The 21,221-nt window shown below is 36.7% G+C and overlaps 1 protein-coding gene across 1 annotated transcript in view; it reads right to left on the bottom strand.

Annotated features, from left to right (window-relative positions):
• Positions 1 to 6,302: 6,302 nt before the first annotated feature.
• CABCOCO1 (ciliary associated calcium binding coiled-coil 1) overlaps positions 6,303 to 21,221 on the bottom strand; it is a 126,042-nt gene continuing 111,123 nt past the window's right edge. The window contains exons 6-8 of the mRNA XM_040485128.1: positions 12,627 to 12,749; positions 12,053 to 12,193; positions 6,303 to 6,874 (exon numbers count right to left, since the gene is read on the bottom strand). Of these exons, the coding sequence (XP_040341062.1) occupies positions 6,800 to 6,874; positions 12,053 to 12,193; positions 12,627 to 12,749 (339 nt within the window). The 3' untranslated portion in view covers positions 6,303 to 6,799. The remainder of the gene's footprint in view (positions 6,875 to 12,052; positions 12,194 to 12,626; positions 12,750 to 21,221) is intronic.

Raw genomic sequence — 21,221 nt, 5'->3', positions numbered from 1 at the left:
TAAGAACAGTTTTAGATATACAGAAAAACTGAGTAGACAGGAGAGACACTTCCCACATACTGTTCCCCTGCCTCCCCACAGTTTCTCCTATTATTACTAATTATTACTGTTATTACTTGTCTTACATTAGTATGGTACATTTGGTACAGTTAATGAACCAATATTGATATATTTTATTAAGTAAAGTTCATCTTCATATGTCTTTGCATTTCCTTTTTCTGTTCCAGAATCGCATCCATGATTCTACATTTCATTACTTGTCATGTGTCTTTAAGCTCCCTTTGGCTATTGACATTTTCTCACACTTTCCTCATTTTTGATGACCTTGATGGTTTTGTGTGGTACTGATCAGGTATGTTGTAGGATGCTCTTCTATTGGACTTTGTCTGATGTTCTTCTCATGATTAGTCTAGGGTTATGCATTTTGGGGAGAAGTGTATATGCCATCAACATGATTTATGACTATTGATGTTGATATTAATCATACTGAAGAAGTAGCATTTGCCAGGTTTCTTAACTGTAAGGTACTCTTTCCATATTGTATTCTTTGGAAAGAAGTCACTATGTACAGCCCACATATAATGATGGCAGTTACGGTCCTCCTCTTTTGGAGTAGAGTATCTACATAATTTATTTGTAATTCTTCTGCAAGGGAGATCTGGACCAAGATTCTTTTAAGTAGGTGGGCTTATTTGGATTTGGGGATATTCTAATAAGCATTTTGTGGCTATGATTATGCATATATATTTTTAGATAAGGCAATATGACCATGGCAACATGATGGGGTGGAGAAGGTACTGGATTAGGAATGTGAGGTCGAAGGTTGCAAACCAGCCAGGTTACTTATCAAAAGTGTGACCTGGGTATACACATCTCCTCTGAGAGCTGCTTTGTGTGATCAGAAGTTCTACTTGGCAATATCACCTTACTTGCCATCTTCGCTGTCTGGAAAAAATGTTCCATGGCGTGGCCCATCGCTGGTTTCTTTTCCTACCCTGGTTTCAGCTTGAAGGTCACCCCATCCAATCAGAGTTCTCAGAGCACCCCAGGTAAGGTACCTCTCACATATCCCAGAACCTTCTATCCCATGGCTTTGTATTAATCATTACCATCATTTATTTTTATCTAAGATCCTCTTATTTGTTCACTTGTGTATCATCTGCTTCTAGATTATAAACTTTATCAATTCTATGAACTCCTGGAAGTCAAGGACCGTATCTATCTTACTACATTTGTCCTACCTAGAAAGTGCCTTGAATATATTAAAAGGAAAGGGGTGCCTGGGTGGCGCAGTCGGTTAAGCGTCCGACTTCAGCCAGGTCACGATCTCGCGGTCCGTGAGTTCAAGCCCCGCGTCAGGCTCTGGGCTGATGGCTCGGAGCCTGGAGCCTGTTTCCGATTCTGTGTCTCCCTCTCTCTCTGCCCCTCCCCCGTTCATGCTCTGTCTCTCTCTGTCCCAAAAATAAATAAACATTGAAAAAAAAAATTAAAAAAAATAAAAAATAAAAGGAAGACACTGGGGCACCTGGGTGGCTCAGTTGCATAAGTATCTGGTTGTTGGTTTCAGCTCAGGTCATAATCTCATAGTTTGCAGGTTCAAGACCTGTGTCAGTTTCCACGCTGACAGTGTAGAGCCTCCTTGGGATTTTCTCTATCTCCTTCTCTCTGTTTCTGTCTCTGTCTCTCTCTGAAAATAAATCAATAAACTTAAAAAAAAAAAGAAGAAGAAATAAACATCAAATGACCATTGGAGACATCTGCAGTGAACATTCTCTGAAGCTAAAAATTAAGTAAAATAACACAAAACTCTTTGGTGGCTCTGACCAAGAAACGAGATAAGCCAATCTCCACAGCTGGTGCTTCCATGAAAAAGGGAGTGATCCTAAAAACAAAAGAGATTTTTAGTATTCTTTCTTTGTTTTGGAATTTGAATTCCAACAAGATGGTATTATTTTGATTTAGATTCCTTTTTGCTTGGGAAACTTACATTAATAGGTATTTTGGCTGCCACGAAGGAGTACTGACTTCTCTTATTTAACAAATCAGTGTCCAAGGGGAAAAAAAAAGACTTTGATGTCCAGAAGAGGGACGTCTTCCTGAGGCTCTCTGAAATTTGAGATGTCAGAAGTATTTCTCCTCTACAATTGTTGGGAAAAGGAGCACGTTTACTCTCTAGGGGAACTGAAGCATAATGAAATGCAATCTAAGAACATGCAAACTTATTATCTACCAGGATGGTTGAATGGTTCCAATCAAATGGAGGATAGAAATAGGGGCTTTATATTCGGATTTTGGAAAAATGACTCCACAGCTATATTTAGGCGCAACAATGCCTGCAAATACCTGAAATTGTGGCAGTCTGTGGCTGTTCATAACATAATGAATATATTTTCTCTTTGAAACTTATCATGGGGGTGAGGAAAAAAGTGCCTCAAATTATTCCTGCAGATGGAAGAAAGATATCTTCCTGTGGATGGTAAGAGAAAGGTTGCTGCTTGTCTAAGTAATAGGTTGGTATTGGTTTTTAATTGGCTCTTCAAAAGGCTGCCTCTGTGCCAAAGACTGCTTAGAGTCAGTGAACCCTGAGACTTAAAAAAGTTAAAATTTTTCTTTACTTCTCCCACTCATAGGAATTGCTAAGAAGTGGAGGTTAGCATCATTAGCAGTAGGAATCCTTCTATGAAAATACTATCTTCCTTGTCTCCATGGATAGAAGTCCTAGCACCAGGGAGATGACCTTTTTAAAAAATACTAATCTGGTGTCAATTTCTACTTAAAACTTATCAACAAGTTTCCATTGCTGTTAGTTTAAAAATGAAATTCTGTAATGTGGTCTACGGGACCCTGGGAGAGCTCTGACTATGGCTAAATTGTTCAGCCTCTCCTTGTGTCCCAGGGACTTTGTACATACTTCTCTGCCTGAAATTCCTCTTCCTTCACCTTCTTCTGTCTAGTTAATTCTATGTACTGCTCAGTCCCCAAATGTAAAAACCCATGGGACACATTCCCGACCTCCCAGACTAGATAAACTCCTTTGTTCAATACTCTCATAATTCCCCAAAGTTTGTCTTTATCACAGTTAGTATCTGTTTCCCCTATAGATTATCAGGGCAGAGACCAAGTCTGTTTGGCTCACTACTAAATGCCCAGGGATATAGTAGGTACTCAGTGGCTATATACTGGATAATGAATGAATGAGTGAATGATAATGAATAAATGAATGAACACAGCTGAGTTGTACATTTCATTCTTGCATAACTCTCCTAAATACTTAATATGCTAACGATAAGATGAGTTTGTTCTTTTTTAAAAAAATTTTAATGTTTATTTTTGAGAGAGACAGAGTGTGAATGGGGGAGGGGCAGAGAGAGAGAGGGAGACCCAGAATCCAAAACAGGCTCCAGACTCCCAGCTATCAGCCACAAAGCCTGATGTGGGGCTCGAACCCACAGACCATGAAATCATGACCTGAGCCAAAGTCAGTTGCTTAACCGACTGAGTCAACCAGGCACCCCAAGTTTGTTCTTTTATTATAACTAATAACTAATAAAAGAAAGTCCAGTGTTTACTTTTCACAGTTTCATGTTGGCAATGAGAGCTCAATGAAGATAAAGGTGAAGAATGTGGGGTTTGTGATCATACAGGCCTAAGTTCAAAACCTGTTTCTACCACTTACTGGTCGTGTGATCATGGGAACAGTACTTAAAAATTTTCTGAGTTTCAGCTTCCTCATCTATAAAATAGATCAGGCCTGGGTTTGAAGCCCTCATCCATCAAGTAGTAATTGTACAAGTTGGTTCAAGTTAATAATCTCTTTAAGCTTCAGACTCTCTAACTATATAATGAGGCCAATAATACCTATCTTTCTCTGTCCTAGGTTTATTAGGAGGATAAACACACAGACACACACACAGACACACGCAAAGGCACACACACACACATTTGCCTATAAACATACCAATGTTGCTCAATTTGTGTAGAGTAAAAAGATAAAAGCAAATTAACACAACAGTGTGACATTATGTGCTACCTATCAGAATACCAAAGATAAGAAATTGGCCAATGCATGTTGTCAGTAACAATGCAGAGAGAGATAGGCATTCTCATACACCGTTGGTGAAATATCTTTTAAAGGCACTAAATTTGACCTAGAAACTTCCTTTCCTAGGAACCATACAATCACATGTGTTTATAAAAATGGCAATGTAGCATTGTGATAGTAAATTACTGGAAACAATAAAAAGTTCATCAATAGGACTAGTTTAAAAGTTATGAAATTGATAAAATGAAATATTATATGGTCATTAAAATGTAGAATTATCTCCAAAATATATTATTTGATGAAAAGACCAAAGTAAACAACAGTGCAAATTACGTTTTTTAAAAAAGAGCACTCTCTACAAGCATCCAGTGTTTAAATGGGTTAAAAATACTTCTCTAAGAATTTACTGGAAGCTGCAGTTGGCTTGTGGGGAGAGAAATGAGGGTGCCCAGCTTGGGTGAAATTTATTTTTCATTGTCTGCACTTCGTTTTTGTTGTCTTTTTTTTTTTTTTTTAAGTTTATTTTTATTTTTGGGACAGAGAGAGACAGAGCATGAACGGGGGAGGGGCAGAGAGAGAACGGGGGAGGGGCAGAGAGAGAACGGGGTAGAATCGGAAGCAGGCTCCAGGCTCCGAGCCATCAGCCCAGAGCCCGACGCGGGGCTCGAACTCACGGACCGCGAGATCGTGACCTGGCTGAAGTCGGACGCTCAACCGACTGCGCCACCCAGGCGCCCCTGTTTTTGTTGTCTTTAACTGAGTGTATATATTCCTTTATAAACTCAAAATTAATTGAAATGAGCTGCTGCTACCACGGCTGCTTTTCCTCCTGTTATTAGAGGGTAGGGTTAGGCGACAACCGAGACCTCCGGGGTCCTCCAGCATGAAAGATGTAGGCGGCACAGTGGCAAAGTGGTTACCAGGGGAGGACACACTGGTCTACAGGTGCCAATAGAGAGACAGAGAAGGCCAGGAATTCTGGCAAAGAGCTGACCAAACATCTGGGCGGTGGGTATGAGAGATGGCCTGTGCCTTTTCGGGTATCCTAAGAGGCGAACAGAAGCCAAACCTGACAGCAAGTGTCCTTTAATATGAATTTATTGCATCCCTAAAACCACCTCAAAAGTAAGTATCATCCTCATTGAATAGATGAGGAAATAGAGGTTGTGTAGTTTGTTCAAAGTCACATACTAGCCAGTGGCGAAGCCAGTCTTTTCCAAAGGCATGCCTTAGGTGTGCTTATTAGTATCTATGTAGTTTTAAGGGATCTTACTCCTACTTTTTTATTCACTTTTAGACTGCTGGTACTCTTGTTCAAAATAAGCACTTTATTAGAAATGCGGGTCCACTCTGTGCCAATGATTGCATTTGAAGCTGTGCTTGGTGATTTCCAGGAGCTCCTTTATTCCATTTGTGGTTTCTCTAGTTTCACCTCTGTTTTCCCTGGAGAAAAGACTGCTTGGCAAAATCAAGCCTCACAAGCCCTCCTACTGATCTCCTGTGGCCATCAATGTTTTCAGCTGGGAAGGACAGCTCAAGGAAGAAGCACAGCGTATCTCCAGGCCTTCCAGACTAGGAACCGATGAACAATAAACATGGCTTTATCTTAAGGACCACTCTTGGCTTTACTGATCAGCACAGTTAGAAAACTATCAAATGCTGTCAGGTCTGTCTCTACCTCAGATGAATACATTTTGGGCAATCCCTCTGATACTGATAGAGAAGGTAAGGTCTGGCCCAAAGTTAGGATGTAGATAGAACATATTCAACCAAGTACCTCTGGTTCCGGTATAAACTGGGAATTTCTTAAAGGAACTCTCCCCTTCCTAGTAATGTTCTCCATTCTAGGACACTCTGAAGTCTAAGAAATTTGGAAAGGATATAGCTCATAATTAATTTAATTTATCCAACCTGAAACAATCAATTGGCAAATGGATATTTTTCTTTTAAACTTATGTTTTCATAAAGGTATTTAAAGGCTTGAGATGTTTTCAATCATTCTACTGCAATATAATGGTTAATTTTAAGAGCTCTGTGAGTTTGATTTGTATTTAAGATTTTTACAATCTATATATAGGTTGGTCTTTAATAACCATTTATACATTGCTTCTTTTTATATAGGTCATGTATTCTCCTGGGAGAGTAACAAGATTAGAAATAACAAATACGGTACAGAATAAATTAAAGTGTTTCAAACTGCATTATATAATTTCAGAAAATTGGTTTCACACCGAAACATTTAAATAAGAAAACCAAGCGATTTAAGGGGAAAAAAACCCATAGTATATGCATTTTAATTGCTATTGTTTAGCAAGTTTTATCCTTGGCCATGTGGTTATCTGTTCACAGGGCTCCAGTAATGTGGCAGTTCATTGGGTCAATATGGATAAAATTATTATTATTTTTCCTTATTTAAAAAAAGTGGGCTTCATTCTTCCTGAAGATGAATAGCATTTATTAGTCAAAATGTCAAAGGAGTATCGTAAAAGTAATTGTATTTTTATATATAATTCTCCAAACTCTTGTATACAGAATGTTCTTATTACACTTAGTGCAATAAATTCAGAGGCTGTTATGGGACAGGAGATAGCAAAATGGGGGCCAATACTTTTCTAATTACTTAGGATAATAAAAAGTGGGGCTTGGTTTCCCTCTCCCAACGAAAGGAAGGATATCTGCTGCTCTGGAGAGTCTATTATTCTGGCTGGTTTTATTTGTTTCTCTGAAGTTTAGCATCACTCTCCTTGCACTAAGTCCTCAGGCCTTTTTCAGTTTTTCTATTCGTGCATTGAAGGCCTCTTCCTGTATTTGCAGCTTTTCGTTTATCTCGGTCTGTGAAGACAATCATAAAAAAGTGGTTATGATGAAGCTATCTTTTGCTGCACATTGTCTTTGCGGTTTTGACATACTATAGTGCCTAAAGACAGACATTATCCCTCACACACCTTCCTGTTTTGCAGACAGAGCCGTGTTTCGGCCTGTAGTGATGTGATAACACTCTATCATATTTCTCCGCACACTCCCCATGTATAGCGTGGCTGCTGCGAACAGGAAGTGGTATTTGGACAGCCATTTTTCACACAGCCTCGTGTTGGCAGATAGGCTAATTTATCTGTATTTTCAGACAGACTTTACCAATAAGCACCGAATCAGAATAACTGCTCTGGGCTCAGTTAATGCGCTCTTGTTGGTACCCCCACCCCTGTTCAATGATGTTTTTGTCTCCTGTGTAATACATTCTAAATGGGATCCTGGAAAGCCTCTGTTGTGGTATAACAACACAAATAATCTCACAATTAGAACAATTCTGATAATTAAGAATATTCATCATACATTATAACTCTTGGAATTATGCCACTTTGTGGTATAGTTTTGGTATAAAAAAGTAAAGCGATTGCTGACAGGTTTTAGTGTTTGCTGCAGCTGTGATAGCATTTAGCCTCTGGCAGTGATATTCTGTGGGCTGACATTGCTACCTGCACAATTCCAGAAATCCTTTTACATTATCTGAACATTAGTAGTCCCGGAAATGTCTTCCCTTTTTCATGATAGATAATAAAATTAGGTATAGAGAAACCAGTGGTAAGCAATGTGGTAAATCTAGTGTTTTGTTTAGGGGATTTTAAAAAAGTTTACGCGTGTATGAGGAGTAGTTTATACACATAAGTACTAATAAGCAATTCGAAGTTTAGAATGTGAACATCTGCAACGTAATTTGATGTCCTCAGGGTAACTGTATTTTGAGAAAACATCTATTATTTCAATTTATACAGAATAAATTTAAAAAATCAAATACTGTTTTGGTCCACATATAAATTTTCATTCTTATTTATTTATTTATAAGTGTAACCATAACAGGTAGTTTTGAAATGTATACCCTGGTTACCTTACCTGATGAGATTTTGTTTCACCTTCACTGGTAAGAATCAGTATTTCTGAGAAGATGGCATTGGTGTCAACAATTCTGGATCCTCATGAAAGTATCCTTCTTCTTTGGTTCAAGTTTTATCAAGCCCTACAAGTTTTATCAAACTCTGGCCTCTGGTTTCCCATTGTATTCCTTTTTTGTTTCCTGGTGTTTGGGTGGAGGAGGCAAGGAAGAATGAACTTGGTCCTCAGGGTTACAAAGGAACTCTGTCATTGTTTAGGAGTCACTGATCCCCTTGGGCATGATTTTGGTAGATCTGGAAAGAGCACTGGTCTAGGAGCTGGAGACCAAGGGATTAATTTAGTTACATAATCTTGGACAAGTCACTTGGCTACCTTGGGTATTAGTTTTCACCTGAAAAATTAAGTGATTGATAATTAAGTATGTTAACATTACATGCTAATTTTTAAGTTCTTAATTCCAACTCTTGATTTTGTGATATATTCACCAGTGTTATATTTCATTAGTATGACTTTGTGAATTTTTAAAAATTTTTTTAGAGAGAGCGATCGAATGCAACTGGGGGAGAGGGGCAGAGGGAAAGAGAAAGAATCCTAAGCAGGAGCCCGATGCGGGGCTCAATTCCTCAACCTTGGGATTATGACCTGAGCAGAAATCAAGACTCTAACGCTCAACTGACTTACCCAGGGACCCCTTGAGAAATATTTTTAAAATGTGTTACTCTTGTTTCTTTCTGGCATGCAACATATTAGACCATATAGGTTTGAAGAAATAATCTTATCTCAATTCCAGAGGATTGGGAAGCACTACTCTAACTAAACAGTTAATTATTTCCACTTTCAATTCATGTGTTCTATGTCCACTAATAATTTCATTTCTTTTGACTACGGATATGTACTAGCATTGATCAGCCTCAGTTTCCCTGTGTCACCAGTGTTTTCACATTAACCTGGAGATCTTTCTGGTATTTCACTGAAACAAAATTCATGGACACAGGTGTGGGCTTTGGGGAGAAGGTTCATGTGGGTAAGATGTGTACCCAGCAGCACAGTGCACTGACAGAGGGGAGCTACGTTTCACAGCTCTGGACTGCGGTGATCAGTACTTCAGTTCAGGCACAACCAGCAGAGCCTGGATGAAAAGACTCCCTGTCTGGTCAAGAATGAGATTGTCAGTCTACCATGTCTCCTTGTTATTCCTCAGAACACTGCTGAACAGATAAGCTGTCCTAAGACCACTAGCAAGTGAAAGTTTCTATGTATTTTAAGGGAAGAATGGAAAATCCATGATCTGGGCTCAACAGCCTCTCAATGACCACTACCTTGAGGTGATGTCAAATTCAGCTTTTCTAACCTGGAAATTCAAATTTACCTAAAAATACTTAATGTCCCAAGATGGCAAACTTCCTTCAAGGTTTTCACATTATTTTACCCTATTGCTTAGACAGGGCCAAGAGCCAACATTTAATGTAAGAATTTAGTGTTAGTATTCATATTTCTCTGAAATGTAGTTCTTTAAATATATTAAAGTTTGCTCCATTGGGTATAATTTTTATTATACAACTCAGGGCCAAAATAATTTCATCTTGAATGTATCTTTAAAATTAAAATACCTAAACTATATAATAAGCTTAAAATGTTTGCTCTCTTCAGTAATAATTTTAATTAACATCTCAGGGCCAAGATAACTTCATTCTTAATAAATCTCTAGAACTATAAAGTGAGTCGATGGGAAAGTAAGTGGATTAATATACAAAATGTAAAGATTCACACTACATTATCTGAAATTTCTGAGCTATAGAAAGTGGAAAATGCCTGAAACCACACTGGAGAAGGAGCTCTAAAAAAAACTAAACCCAAAACATGAATTTTCTAACTGCCTTTTCCTCTAAAAATCATAATAACAGTATGGCTCTTAAATAAAGGAGGGAAAAATGTTGGAAAATTTAAAACATCTTACAAATACTCATTCATTAAATGTTCCCACAGCAATTCAGTGTATTCATACCCTAACCACTGACAGGGGGCTACCTTTGAACAGGCATGCTGCAGTTTTAAGGGCCATTGACGCTGGAAGGCAGGGTTTAGAAGGCGAGAATAACTTACCCATCTAAAACAGGGGAAGACATTTAGGTAGGCAGAGAAATAATTAAACTTGGAACCTGACCAAGACACAAGGGTAAACACTGAAATAGTGCCACACCACGGTAGTATTAAAGTATCCAAAGTAGCTTGGTCATGATATTAGGGGTTATGTGGTTTTTGTGGGTAACACTGGAATTAGAACTAGAATCCAGGTCATAGCTTCCACTTAGGGCCTTTCATCAGTTTCTGACCCTGGAAACGCTGGATAAATGATTTAGTCTTCCTGTGTCTATCATTTTTCAATTTATTTATCAGGGAAGTGCCTGGCTAATTCTCATGTAGTTTATGAGGATTATTGAGCGAAAATACATAAAAGGGTTTGTTATCTCGAGACATTGTGTAAATCCACATCACCAAGCCATTTTATTGAAAAATTGGTAGTAATTGGCCCAGGCTAACGTCCTTGAATACACTGAAAATGGAAATGGTTGTGGCACCTAAAGGATCCGCACCTCCCACCCCTCGTCCACGTTCTTTCTATGTCTAATCACACTGGGATGAACCAGCTAATGAACATCCAGGCCTGGCAAGGTTGGCTTCAGGCCAAAGGGACAATAACACGCACATATAGCAATCATACTCTCTCTGTTACAGAGGAGTGATATAAATGCTACAAACACTAACAGTGTAAAAAAAAAAAAAAGTCAATGAATAGTTAAAAATACACTGCTCACTCCATGGAACATGGCCTCGGTAAAGATGTTTTCAATTTGGGGGCCTGCAAACAATTCTATTACTGTCTAGTAGTTCCTCAGCAATAATTTCAGAGCTGTAGGATGGCAAAGGAGCCCAGGGCCATGATTATACATAAACTATATTTAGATGAAACGTTATCAAATCTATAAAGGAGATATGTTCTGAACTCAGTTTATTTCAACTGCACTCTGCCCTTCCACACAGTAACCAGCTATTACATTCATGGGGTTGTTAACAATAAAGCTTTGTGTGAAACGTGTTCTACCACTATTTCTGGTAAACACTAAACACCCCTTATTAAGCCGAGGACTTTGGCTGATTCTGTTCGTATCAAATCATTAAACGTTCACATAAATAGTGCATTAACATTTGATGATTAACAAGTAACAAGGTATGCTTATGCCAAGCTAACTAATCTTTTGCTCTTTCTAAATTAGTTGTTAATACAGTATGCTTTTTATATATAGTCTCATGTTCAGATAACAATTAAATCTTTCCCTGAGTTGCATTAATATTTGAAACGTAGTATATTGTTCTATTGATTCATAGTCATTTCTATAAGAAATTATAAATCTTCTTCAAATTTGCAATTCACTTGGTTAATCATTTTGCCTGGAAAATGATGCAAGCCTTTGTGTTGAGGTAGAAGTGGTTTTTGTCTTGGTTTGCTTTGTTTTCTTGGACAGGAAAAATATCCACGCACAGAGTTGAACTGACGGATACATCATTGACAGTTGCTACCAGGACGGCTGTTCCATCACTATTTCCATGTAGCCTTTGGTGTAAATTGCTTATTAGTGATATGTAAAATGGAACAAAGTATCTGAGAGAAAACCTCTCTCAGAGAGTAACCTCTGAGAGTATCTGAGAGTATCTGAGAGAAAGATTTGAAAACCTCTCGTTAGAAATTTGGTGAGAAGACTTCCTGAAGAATCAGTGTTTACTGTTAGCAATGTACTCCATTTACTCTTGCAGGAGCAATGTTTACAGTATGACAGTCACTAAGTCTTTACCATGTTATTTTTTCGGTTTCAGTGCCAGATGATTTTGTAAACTGGCAACACACAGCACACTAGGTGCTGTTAGTGAATCTGTTTTGTGATCTTCTGGAATCTCCGATGACTCAACTGAGAATTATGTGGAGATGTTGAACTGAGGTCCTCCATCATTAAGCATCACTCTTGTTAGCAGAGTGTGGATAATATTTACAGACCTAAGGTGGAGGTTTCCTAATTAACCAATAATAATAAAGTAAGTGAGCACGCTATGAAGGCTGAGTACCTGAATGCCGATTAAAATATCATCTGTGACTTGACCCAGCACTGATTTTATATCTTCAATGGTGAAACCCACTAAAGGATCCGCATCGGAAATGTTGGCTTCTGACTGGAATTCCTCAGGGACTTGTTCTTGATCCAACCCCTGGAATATCAAAAGAGAACAACACTCAAGTGATTTCAGGAGCATTCAGTGATCTATATGTAACCTCAAGTTCTCTTGGGTACTTTTCTACAAGGAATGATGCCAGTCTCGAAGGAGAATTTGATTTGCTATTATCCTGCATTTTCATTATTCATGAGCATCTTGACAGATCAAGTCACGGTGGCAATCAGTGCTTACTCTTAGGAAAGTGGAGGTGGAGACTGGGGAGGCTGGAGAAGGAGAAATTAAAATTGCTAAACCGTTCTCATCTGGCCCATCTGTGAAGCAACCCTAAAAGAAGTATTTGTATTGAGCAGTGTATTAGGAAAAATCAGAGGGGAAAGAAAATGGAAGAGCATTCGCTTTCTTTCCTCCTGCCCTTAGAGAATATAACACTGAGATAAGGTGAATTAGGAGACAAAAGGAAACATACCTTCACTTCTGCATCCAATGTTGGGGGTGGTTCTATGAATGTTGAATAAATGTCAAATGAGATTCCTTCTTCTAGAGGATCTGGGAGGAGACCACCTGAAGGCTTGACAACCTCTATCATTTGCTGGAGGGGAAGAAAAGAACTGTATCATGACAAAGCCTTTGGTGAGTAACCACAGTTTCGGCCAATCCATTAATTTCTCTCTATATATTATAATGAATATATAATATATAATACATAGCATATATTATATAACATATATAATAGGTAATCAAATTAATTAAAAGTATATGAGATTTAATATATAATTATATATAATTAATATAACTACACATATAATATATAATATTTATATTTATATTTATAAATATATAATATTTATATATTAAATATATATTTATATAGTTCCAATTCTATTATATTTTAAGTGCTATCTCCTCTGAATTCTTGACACCACTGCCCTGTTAGTTCTCTATTGCTTTTTGGTCTCTGTATCTCTGTATCTTATAATTAGCATTTTATTCTTCCCACTGTCTTATTCTCTTTCTATACTATGTGGTTAGAACTTTATTTTATACTGCCTTGATCTTTAACTGTTTTATGTGTCAGTGTGTCCTTCCTGCTGCCTACAAGCTCTCTATAGGAAACCATGTTTTAGATCTTCTGCATGCCTTATCCAGTTCTGGCAGAGGTTGGGTTCTTGAAACACCCAATGACAGCCTAATGGTGATTGATGTTACTCAGCAGAGTGCGGCTGTTCTTGGGGGCAATAACAAAGTGGCCACCAAGAACTTCGTGATGAGGACAATAAAGGCTCTAAAGGTTAATGTATAAAAGCCAGCACACTGTAAATCAGGGGGATTTGCAAAATCAACCAAAAACACTGGGGACAAGACAAGACTTCACCATGAGCATTGAATAATTCTGTAGCAAATGTGCAAATTTCAGGGAGGGTGATGGGTGGTCAACAGCAGAAATGAAAAACAGGAGTCAAAGAAGTCAACTTAGGCAGTGTCCATTCCACCCTGACTTGGAGGTTAGAAAGAGATGAGGTACTGATGGGATCAAACATCTGAATCATTTAATTAGTTACTTTTGTTCTGATTCCATGTTTTACAAGCAACGTTTTGATCACAATTTGACTTCCCATCTCAATTGATCTGTAAAGACATGCTCAGTTGAGCGCTTTGATTTTCATGCCTATTATATTCTTCACTGTAAATCAGTACATTGATGTTCTAGTTTGTATAGTAAGCTCTCACGAGCTCATTTTTGAAGCCCTGAGGTGAAGTCACCCACTGTCTGCTGACAAACTCAGACCCTGAGCATACAAGTTTAAAGACAAAACTCTAGAAATGCAGAGTATCACCAAATATTCACCATCCTATGGGACCTGGAAAATCTGAAGTCATCATACATTAATTTCTGACTTGTCCACAATAGTTCATGTTAACTTACCTGTTAAATATGTAATAATGTATAACTTACGTGTTATAATATTTCATCATTTGAATATTAATACTATTATTTATTACGATAGGTTTGGGAAGGTCTTGGAAGCTAAGCTATTATCTAGCCATCCCCATATGTTTGCATTGAATTCATATTATTAATTTTAATTCAATTTTATAGGAAGTTGCTAGTTTGTATAGATACATAGAAGGACAGAAGTGTTAAAACTTTATAGTCAAGGCAATTTAGAAACCAAGCAATTAAATGATTGTCTTATGGTCAACTCATTACTAGTGACAGGACGGGGATTTAGACCCGCTGTGCCAACTTCTTGGCCCATGTGGTTTTCAGTATGCACGTCATCATGCCACCATACTTGGAAATTATTGATATTATCAATTGCTTAATCTCTTCTGTTAGGTGACATCTTATATTGTTGTCCACCAGATTTTCATCTCAAATTGACTAAAGGTTAATCAATATAGAATACAAAAAAAATATCAGAGCAATTCTTTTCTCTCATCATGTTTATACGTGATTTTTCCCCCCAAATGGGATGTACAAGCATTTTCATCTTCCCACAAAATTATTTGTACCTTTTTTCATCATGCTTGTTTTTCATCCTCGCAAACCTTACATTGCTCTTTATTTGCCCAAACTAGGAAAATGAAACAGCTAAATATATTTTAGTGTCCTTTGCAACATTACAGGTAAAATAAATAAGTTGCACATGGGAATCCAGAGACAAGGGCAGATGATGAGGTATTTATTTAGTAGTATAGACTCTAACAGAAGGTGAGGAATAGGAATTTGGGGGAAGTGCAGTTGAGTTAGACATTGGAAAGAGGAGAGAAAGGAACTGAGTGGGGTTTCCTGAGTTTACTGTAAGCACTGAGAAAGAAAGCATGAGGTAATCTGCAAAGTAAAACATTTTTTTTCATGAAACAGAATTTTATTTTGTTGCTCTTGCTAAATATGTCTTACAGCTCTGCTTTTCCACACACAGGTAGGGCTTTCTGCTAATTTTCTCTCACCCCTTGGTGGAAGTTCTCAGTAGGTCACCCCTGCATCCTGGTGGTAGCAAATTCTTCCCCCTGCCCCCCTGTGCCCTTCCTTCCATCGGATCATACACATAACTGCAAGCAGATACGGGTGCTCAGTTTTTTCACTCCATCCCTCACATCCCCTTGGTCTGCATTTCTTTATATGGCTCATCCAAAATACCTGCCAACTACCAGTCTTCCTGGTCTCTGGCACTGGTTGTGTGTGTGTGTGTGTGTGTGTGTGTGTGTGTGCGCACACTGGGCACACACTTGGGAACTTGGGTCACTCCCAGCTCTACATTATTATTTTTTTGGTGGAGTGAAGCTCCTGTTTATCTCAAGAAACTCTTTTGCTTGATTTTTATGAATATAGCTCATACGGGAATTCATTTGATTTAATTCCTGCACAAAAACTGGGGGTGAGAATTTCTCTTCTTCAGAGTGTCTTGCATACTATCAACGAATCAAATCACAGCTACATTTTTCTCTTTCACAAAGAGTTACATTTGGCTGTGTTAGTAAAAACACTGTAAAGGAAAGAAAAGTCCAGTTTCAGATGGAAGTAAATATAAAGTCATTTCATTAATAATAAGAAACGTACTGTCAAATATATAGTTTGAAATAAACATAATACCAGAAGCATCATAGTGATTTTCCCCCCACTAAGTAGTCTTTTTCAAAAACAAGTTTAAGGAAAATTAGAATCAATAATTGTGGTGAGAGCACAGAGCCAGCAAATATGTTTAAATGAAACCGTCTGATGCAATACTTTCTTAAAAAAATACAATTAGGCCTTTGTATTTTTTTTTTTAACCAAACCTCATGTTTTACAACATCACTGGTTCTGTAATAAAATCTATTTAAAACAGAAAGACATGGTCAGCTTTATTAAGTTAGATTTTCTGAAAGAACGTTATAATTTCCTCAAGTCTATGAATAGTTGAAGCAAATTAAATAAAGCTAGTTTTATAACTATTTTTATACATTCCTGTAGCATTGTAATTGTCTCATATTTTTTTTCCTCAAAAGTCTAATACATTACCTCTTAAACCTCAAAAAATAAAAACAGAAGAAAGATCAAGTGTGTTTATTAAAAAAACACTCCTCTTTGGTACCCTGTGTTAGCAACACCCTTTCTTCTTCTATAAGAGAATAGCACCCATAATCTTCAGATCAAGAAACAAAGGAAAAGACTTTAAGTGACTTGCCTGAGGCCTAATGCTGAGATTAAAAATCAGGAGTTTCTGATTATACACATACATCCATTTGGCCAAATGATTGGTTTTGCTTGACTTTCAAATACCCCCTAAATATTACTTTGAATGTAAAGCAATAAATGTGTTTCTCTTGCCATTTTTGAATGCTTGCACACAAATGGATATAATAAAAACAATCATGTTGTTCCATGTGAATGCCATTTATATTTTTTCTGATAATGAGCAGACCATTTGAACCAAGGTGAGTACATTAAAAGCTCTAATAAAGAAGAGAATAGATTTCTAAACAGAATAATGGACTGTTAAGTGAACATACAATAAATAACATCTACAGATGTGGTCGCTAGAATATTAGTTTTGCATAACTTACCACTATACATTTCCCCCAGATGTTATCTGTTACATGAAAATTAACTTAAGTTAGTTATATTGTTCATTATGTGCATACTGCATTAGCATTATTTAAGATGGTTTACAATCTGAGCTTTAGTGGAATTGTACTATGGTATTTAAAGAATATCAAGTAAATGGTTTTTTGGCATAATTTAATACTCGTAAGTACAAAATTTCATCGCTGAACATTATGTAGGTTTTAAAAAATCCAAGATCTTTACTTTACAAGCCAAATGAAATCACTAGAATACTTTTAAGACTTTACATATTCAGTATGAAATGGACATCCATCATGGGAATAAATGATAGGAATTTTGAACCCCCTTGGAACTAAGTACAGGGACAGTTTAGGTTTACAAAATGCTGACAGGAATTAGAATCTGCTTCAGATCTTTACTATGTCTGAGAAAAAGTATAAAAATTTTATCTGAAAACTGCATTACTTCCTGCTTTCTTTTTCTACTTTGTGTGTTAACATCATTGATAGTATCAACTCTGGTTAATTGTTTTTGCTATTTATTTGTTTTTGTTATTGTTTTGTTTTTTACTGTTTTTATTGTTACTTATTTTACTCTTTTATTGTTTTCCATTGGCAAAAAAGGGTAGATGATTTGTGGGTAGTGTTTGTACTGATGAAATCTATGATCAAGGTGGCAATTATTAAATTATTAAATACAATTATTAAATTATTCAAGATATTAAAAAATGTCATTGAAATGAAAACTTTCCACTGTTTTGAATGGCAGGAAGCAAGATAAATCTGTTAAGCCTTTTCTGAGCGATAGAAATACATACAAAAAACTGGTATGCTTTAAAAAGACATTTGTTTCAAATTGTCAGATGATGACTTCATATGTAAATCAAAACTTACTACAAAATGTCAAAGTTTCAAAAAGCAAACTTTATTGCACACATTTCCCAATACTAACTAAGGAGAAAAGGCATAAAAATTCCTGTAATGTTTTAACTATTTTCTCCCCTTGAGAAAAGGCATTACTCATTTGCAAGTCTAATGAAGTGGTACATGTGTGGTTCTGGAAATTTTTAACAAAAATCGTAACCCATTGCCCACAATATACTACACAAAAAGTAACAACATATGAATGCCACCTGTAAAATGCAATAAACTCTGGTAATGTCATACTGAGGCCATAAATTTGAAATCAAAAGAGAGGAAATTCACAAGCTAAGATTATCAGAGAAACTTCAATTAATCCATTTCTAAAGTGTTTTCTTTTGTGTTCAGGCCATTACAAACTTCTTTTTTTTTTTTTTTTTTAATTTTTTTTTTTAATTTTTTTTTTTTTAACGTTTTTTTTTTTTTGGGACAGCGAGAGACAGAGCATGAACGGGGGAGGGGCAGAGAGAGAGGGAGACACAGAATCGGAAACAGGCTCCAGGCTCCGAGCCATCAGCCCAGAGCCTGACGCGGGGCTCGAACTCACGGACCGCGAGATCGTGACCTGGCTGAAGTCGGACACTTAACCGACTGCGCCACCCAGGCGCCCCCATTACAAACTTCTTAATATACCCTGTAAATGTAGAATATCAATTCTGCTACAAGAGCCCTCCTCCCCTTTGCATTTTTGACTTGGAAATAAATTTGCAAATGCAGCACATTAATTTTCTTTCCTGTGCTTAATATGCAGTATTTACATTTTGAAAAGGTTCAAAATGTTGCCAGGCTTCTGCAGGGTATGAATAGACATCTAATAGCAACTTCTATTTTTATCCACAACATACTGGCAGTTTGAACATCTATAACTTAATAGAGCTTTGAGACCACCAGATCCACACGCTAATCACCTGAACGGTGATGGGTGACACAGGACAAGTTAGGACAGGAAATGAAGACTACCCATTCCAGCTGAAGCTGCAAGGAGGAATTTAAGTTGGCAGGCTGCAGTAAACCAAATTGCAGTCTGGCTAGGACACTTGAGTTAACACCTTGTGCCCATTTTTATTTATATCCCCGATTTGATCTTGTTTAACTTGGGCTTGAATTTTTTTTTAAAGTTAAATAACTAAAGGAACTGATTCCAGAATATTTTAGACATCTTTAGCATTTCCAAGCCATAGTTCTGCTTAAGGCCAACATCACAATTTGAAAAGAAATCTGAGTACTCCTATCTTAATGACCTCCGACAGCAAAATCCTCTCTAATGAATTTGGAAAAAAAGTACCTTCTCATAATGTAAATGCAATTTAAAAGAAAAAGATGTTTTGATCTGGCTGTAGCATAAACATTTCCTGAGGGATAGAACAATTCTTCAGATACCCAGATATTTTCTAAAGATGGCAATAATCTGGAAGATAGACCACTGAATTACAGGCTTTAGACTTGGCTCTATTCCTAATTGTGTGATGCTAAGAAAATCCCTAGGCCTCAGTTTGTTTATCTGTAAAAGTAGGATAATGATAATTGCTACCTGGCTACTTCGTTGAATTGTTTCAAACACAAATTAGGTAATGTGGATGAAAATTCTGGGAGTTCTTCAAAGGGAAAGTATTATTAAACCCAAAGGTGTATTATTATTATTTATAATTACTGTTATTATTGAAAGGATCATTTTTCTAAAGCCAGAACTGAAAGAGTAGAGTAACCATATTAAGAATACTGGTCCATGCTATGTCTATATGTAACTGTTCACATTGCCCAAAGAGTCCAGCTAACTCAGAAGAATTTGTTAATAAGTACATGCCATCACCCTGTTTCTAAATAGTCACAGCCTTTAAATTACCAAACACATATCCAATGCCATCTTATTTGAAGAATTCCTTGGACCCAAATAACTTCTCTCTGGAGACCTAGATAGCATGACATACTTCTTTGTTGTGTGGCACGCTCAGGACTACAGCAAGACACCTATTTAGAAAAGGAGAATGTTTACATCTAACTTTCAAAAGTAGAAAATCTGCTTCTCCCCCGACCCGCCCACCCCCCCACTCAACCCCCGACCCCATTTATCATTCTTTTCACCTTTTGTTTCTCAGCAACCGATGTGCTCTGTGGTTGCCCAGACTGAGTTCATTTCAGAAAGATTTCCTTTAACAGATTTCATCAAAAGTAAAGAGTTAGGGCACATAGGACACATTTTTAGCATGTCCTTCTTGTGAAAATTGAAACACTGGAGCTCTTGAAACTGCTAAGTTCAACACTGTACTTCTGATTCTTAGATTGACCTTATCTTGTGACTTCCTAAGGGTCAGAGAGCGAAAGTCCGGCTGGTTCTATTAGATATAGTTGGAAAATAACTAATGCTTTTCAAAAGTATTTTTTAAAAGCCACTCAGAGTATGTTTGCTTAGCTTATACGTTAAAACGCATATCCTTGAATTCAGTATAAAGTATTTCAAAAAGTTCTGATCATGGATAAATTTGTTTTGGTTTTATCTTGGTGTTCCATGTAAAGTTTGATGGTTTTTATTATTTAAAATTGAGGAAATACTCTAAATTATCTCCTATTCTAAGAATTTGAAATTAAGTATCAGTATCTGTAAATTAGCATAATAAAGATGATTATGCAATTATCTTTGTGGAAAGCTTGTTTTGAATTTTCAAATATAAATTTTAAAAATTGATTTTATATATGTTGCATTTTAATTACATCGTATGATAACTTCTGTGAAGACAAAACTATTGCATGGCTTTTATATTTGAGAATATTCTTTTTGAACAAGTACCTGTAATTTACAGAAATTATAGGAGATAATAAATTCTAATGGTTAGAAGGGAAACTACAATAAATGAAGGAACCCTAAGTCCTTGGTGCTAGTCTTTTTCTTTTCATGGACTTCCTGTTATTTTCACAGTTTAAACTACCTGAGTAAGAGGAGGCTGAAACTATTTGGATAAAGCTATCCATGTAATTTATTTAACTTCAAAGCATACCGATTGACTTGCACTTCAGTCCTGAAGTCATCAAGGGTTGTAAGCAAAACAACAAAACAAAACAAAACCCCCCAAAACAAACCAAAACAAACAAAAAACCCTTCTTAACACTATACTGAAATTAATTTCATTTAGAAATATAAAGCTTTTTTAGGCTAAATGAGAATATCTGTAAAGTAGTCTGAAATCTTTAGAGAAGTCAACATAATATTATTATTTCTGACCTCTTGGACTCAAGATGTCTATTTTAAGTAATCTGACATTAAAAATGTGCTGACAAATATAGATTAAAAAACAACACAGGAAGTTGTAAATCAGTTGGTAACCCTTAGCATCAAGGAAATAAGAGACCATGAAAATGTAGTCATTTACTTTAGTCAACCTCAACCTTAATTTTTAACTAAAGAAAATTCACAGAAGGCATGATGTTTACATTTTGGATATTTTATTCATAGTTTGTGTGTTTCCTTTTTCTCCAGTGGGCTCATAAATTATTACAAGGAAACATGTTGTCACAGTTATAAATATTTCCCCCTCAGCTTAGCTCCCTTCACCCACCCCACCCCACCCCTTTTTTAAATCTCCATTAACTGATTCTT

The sequence above is a fragment of the Herpailurus yagouaroundi genome, unplaced genomic scaffold, assembly GCF_014898765.1.
Source record: "Herpailurus yagouaroundi ecotype Mexico unplaced genomic scaffold, PumYag 163, whole genome shotgun sequence".
Lineage (NCBI taxonomy): Eukaryota > Metazoa > Chordata > Mammalia > Carnivora > Felidae > Herpailurus > Herpailurus yagouaroundi.
Note: the sequence above shows the minus strand (reverse complement) of the source record. Positions and strands in the feature narration are given on the sequence as shown.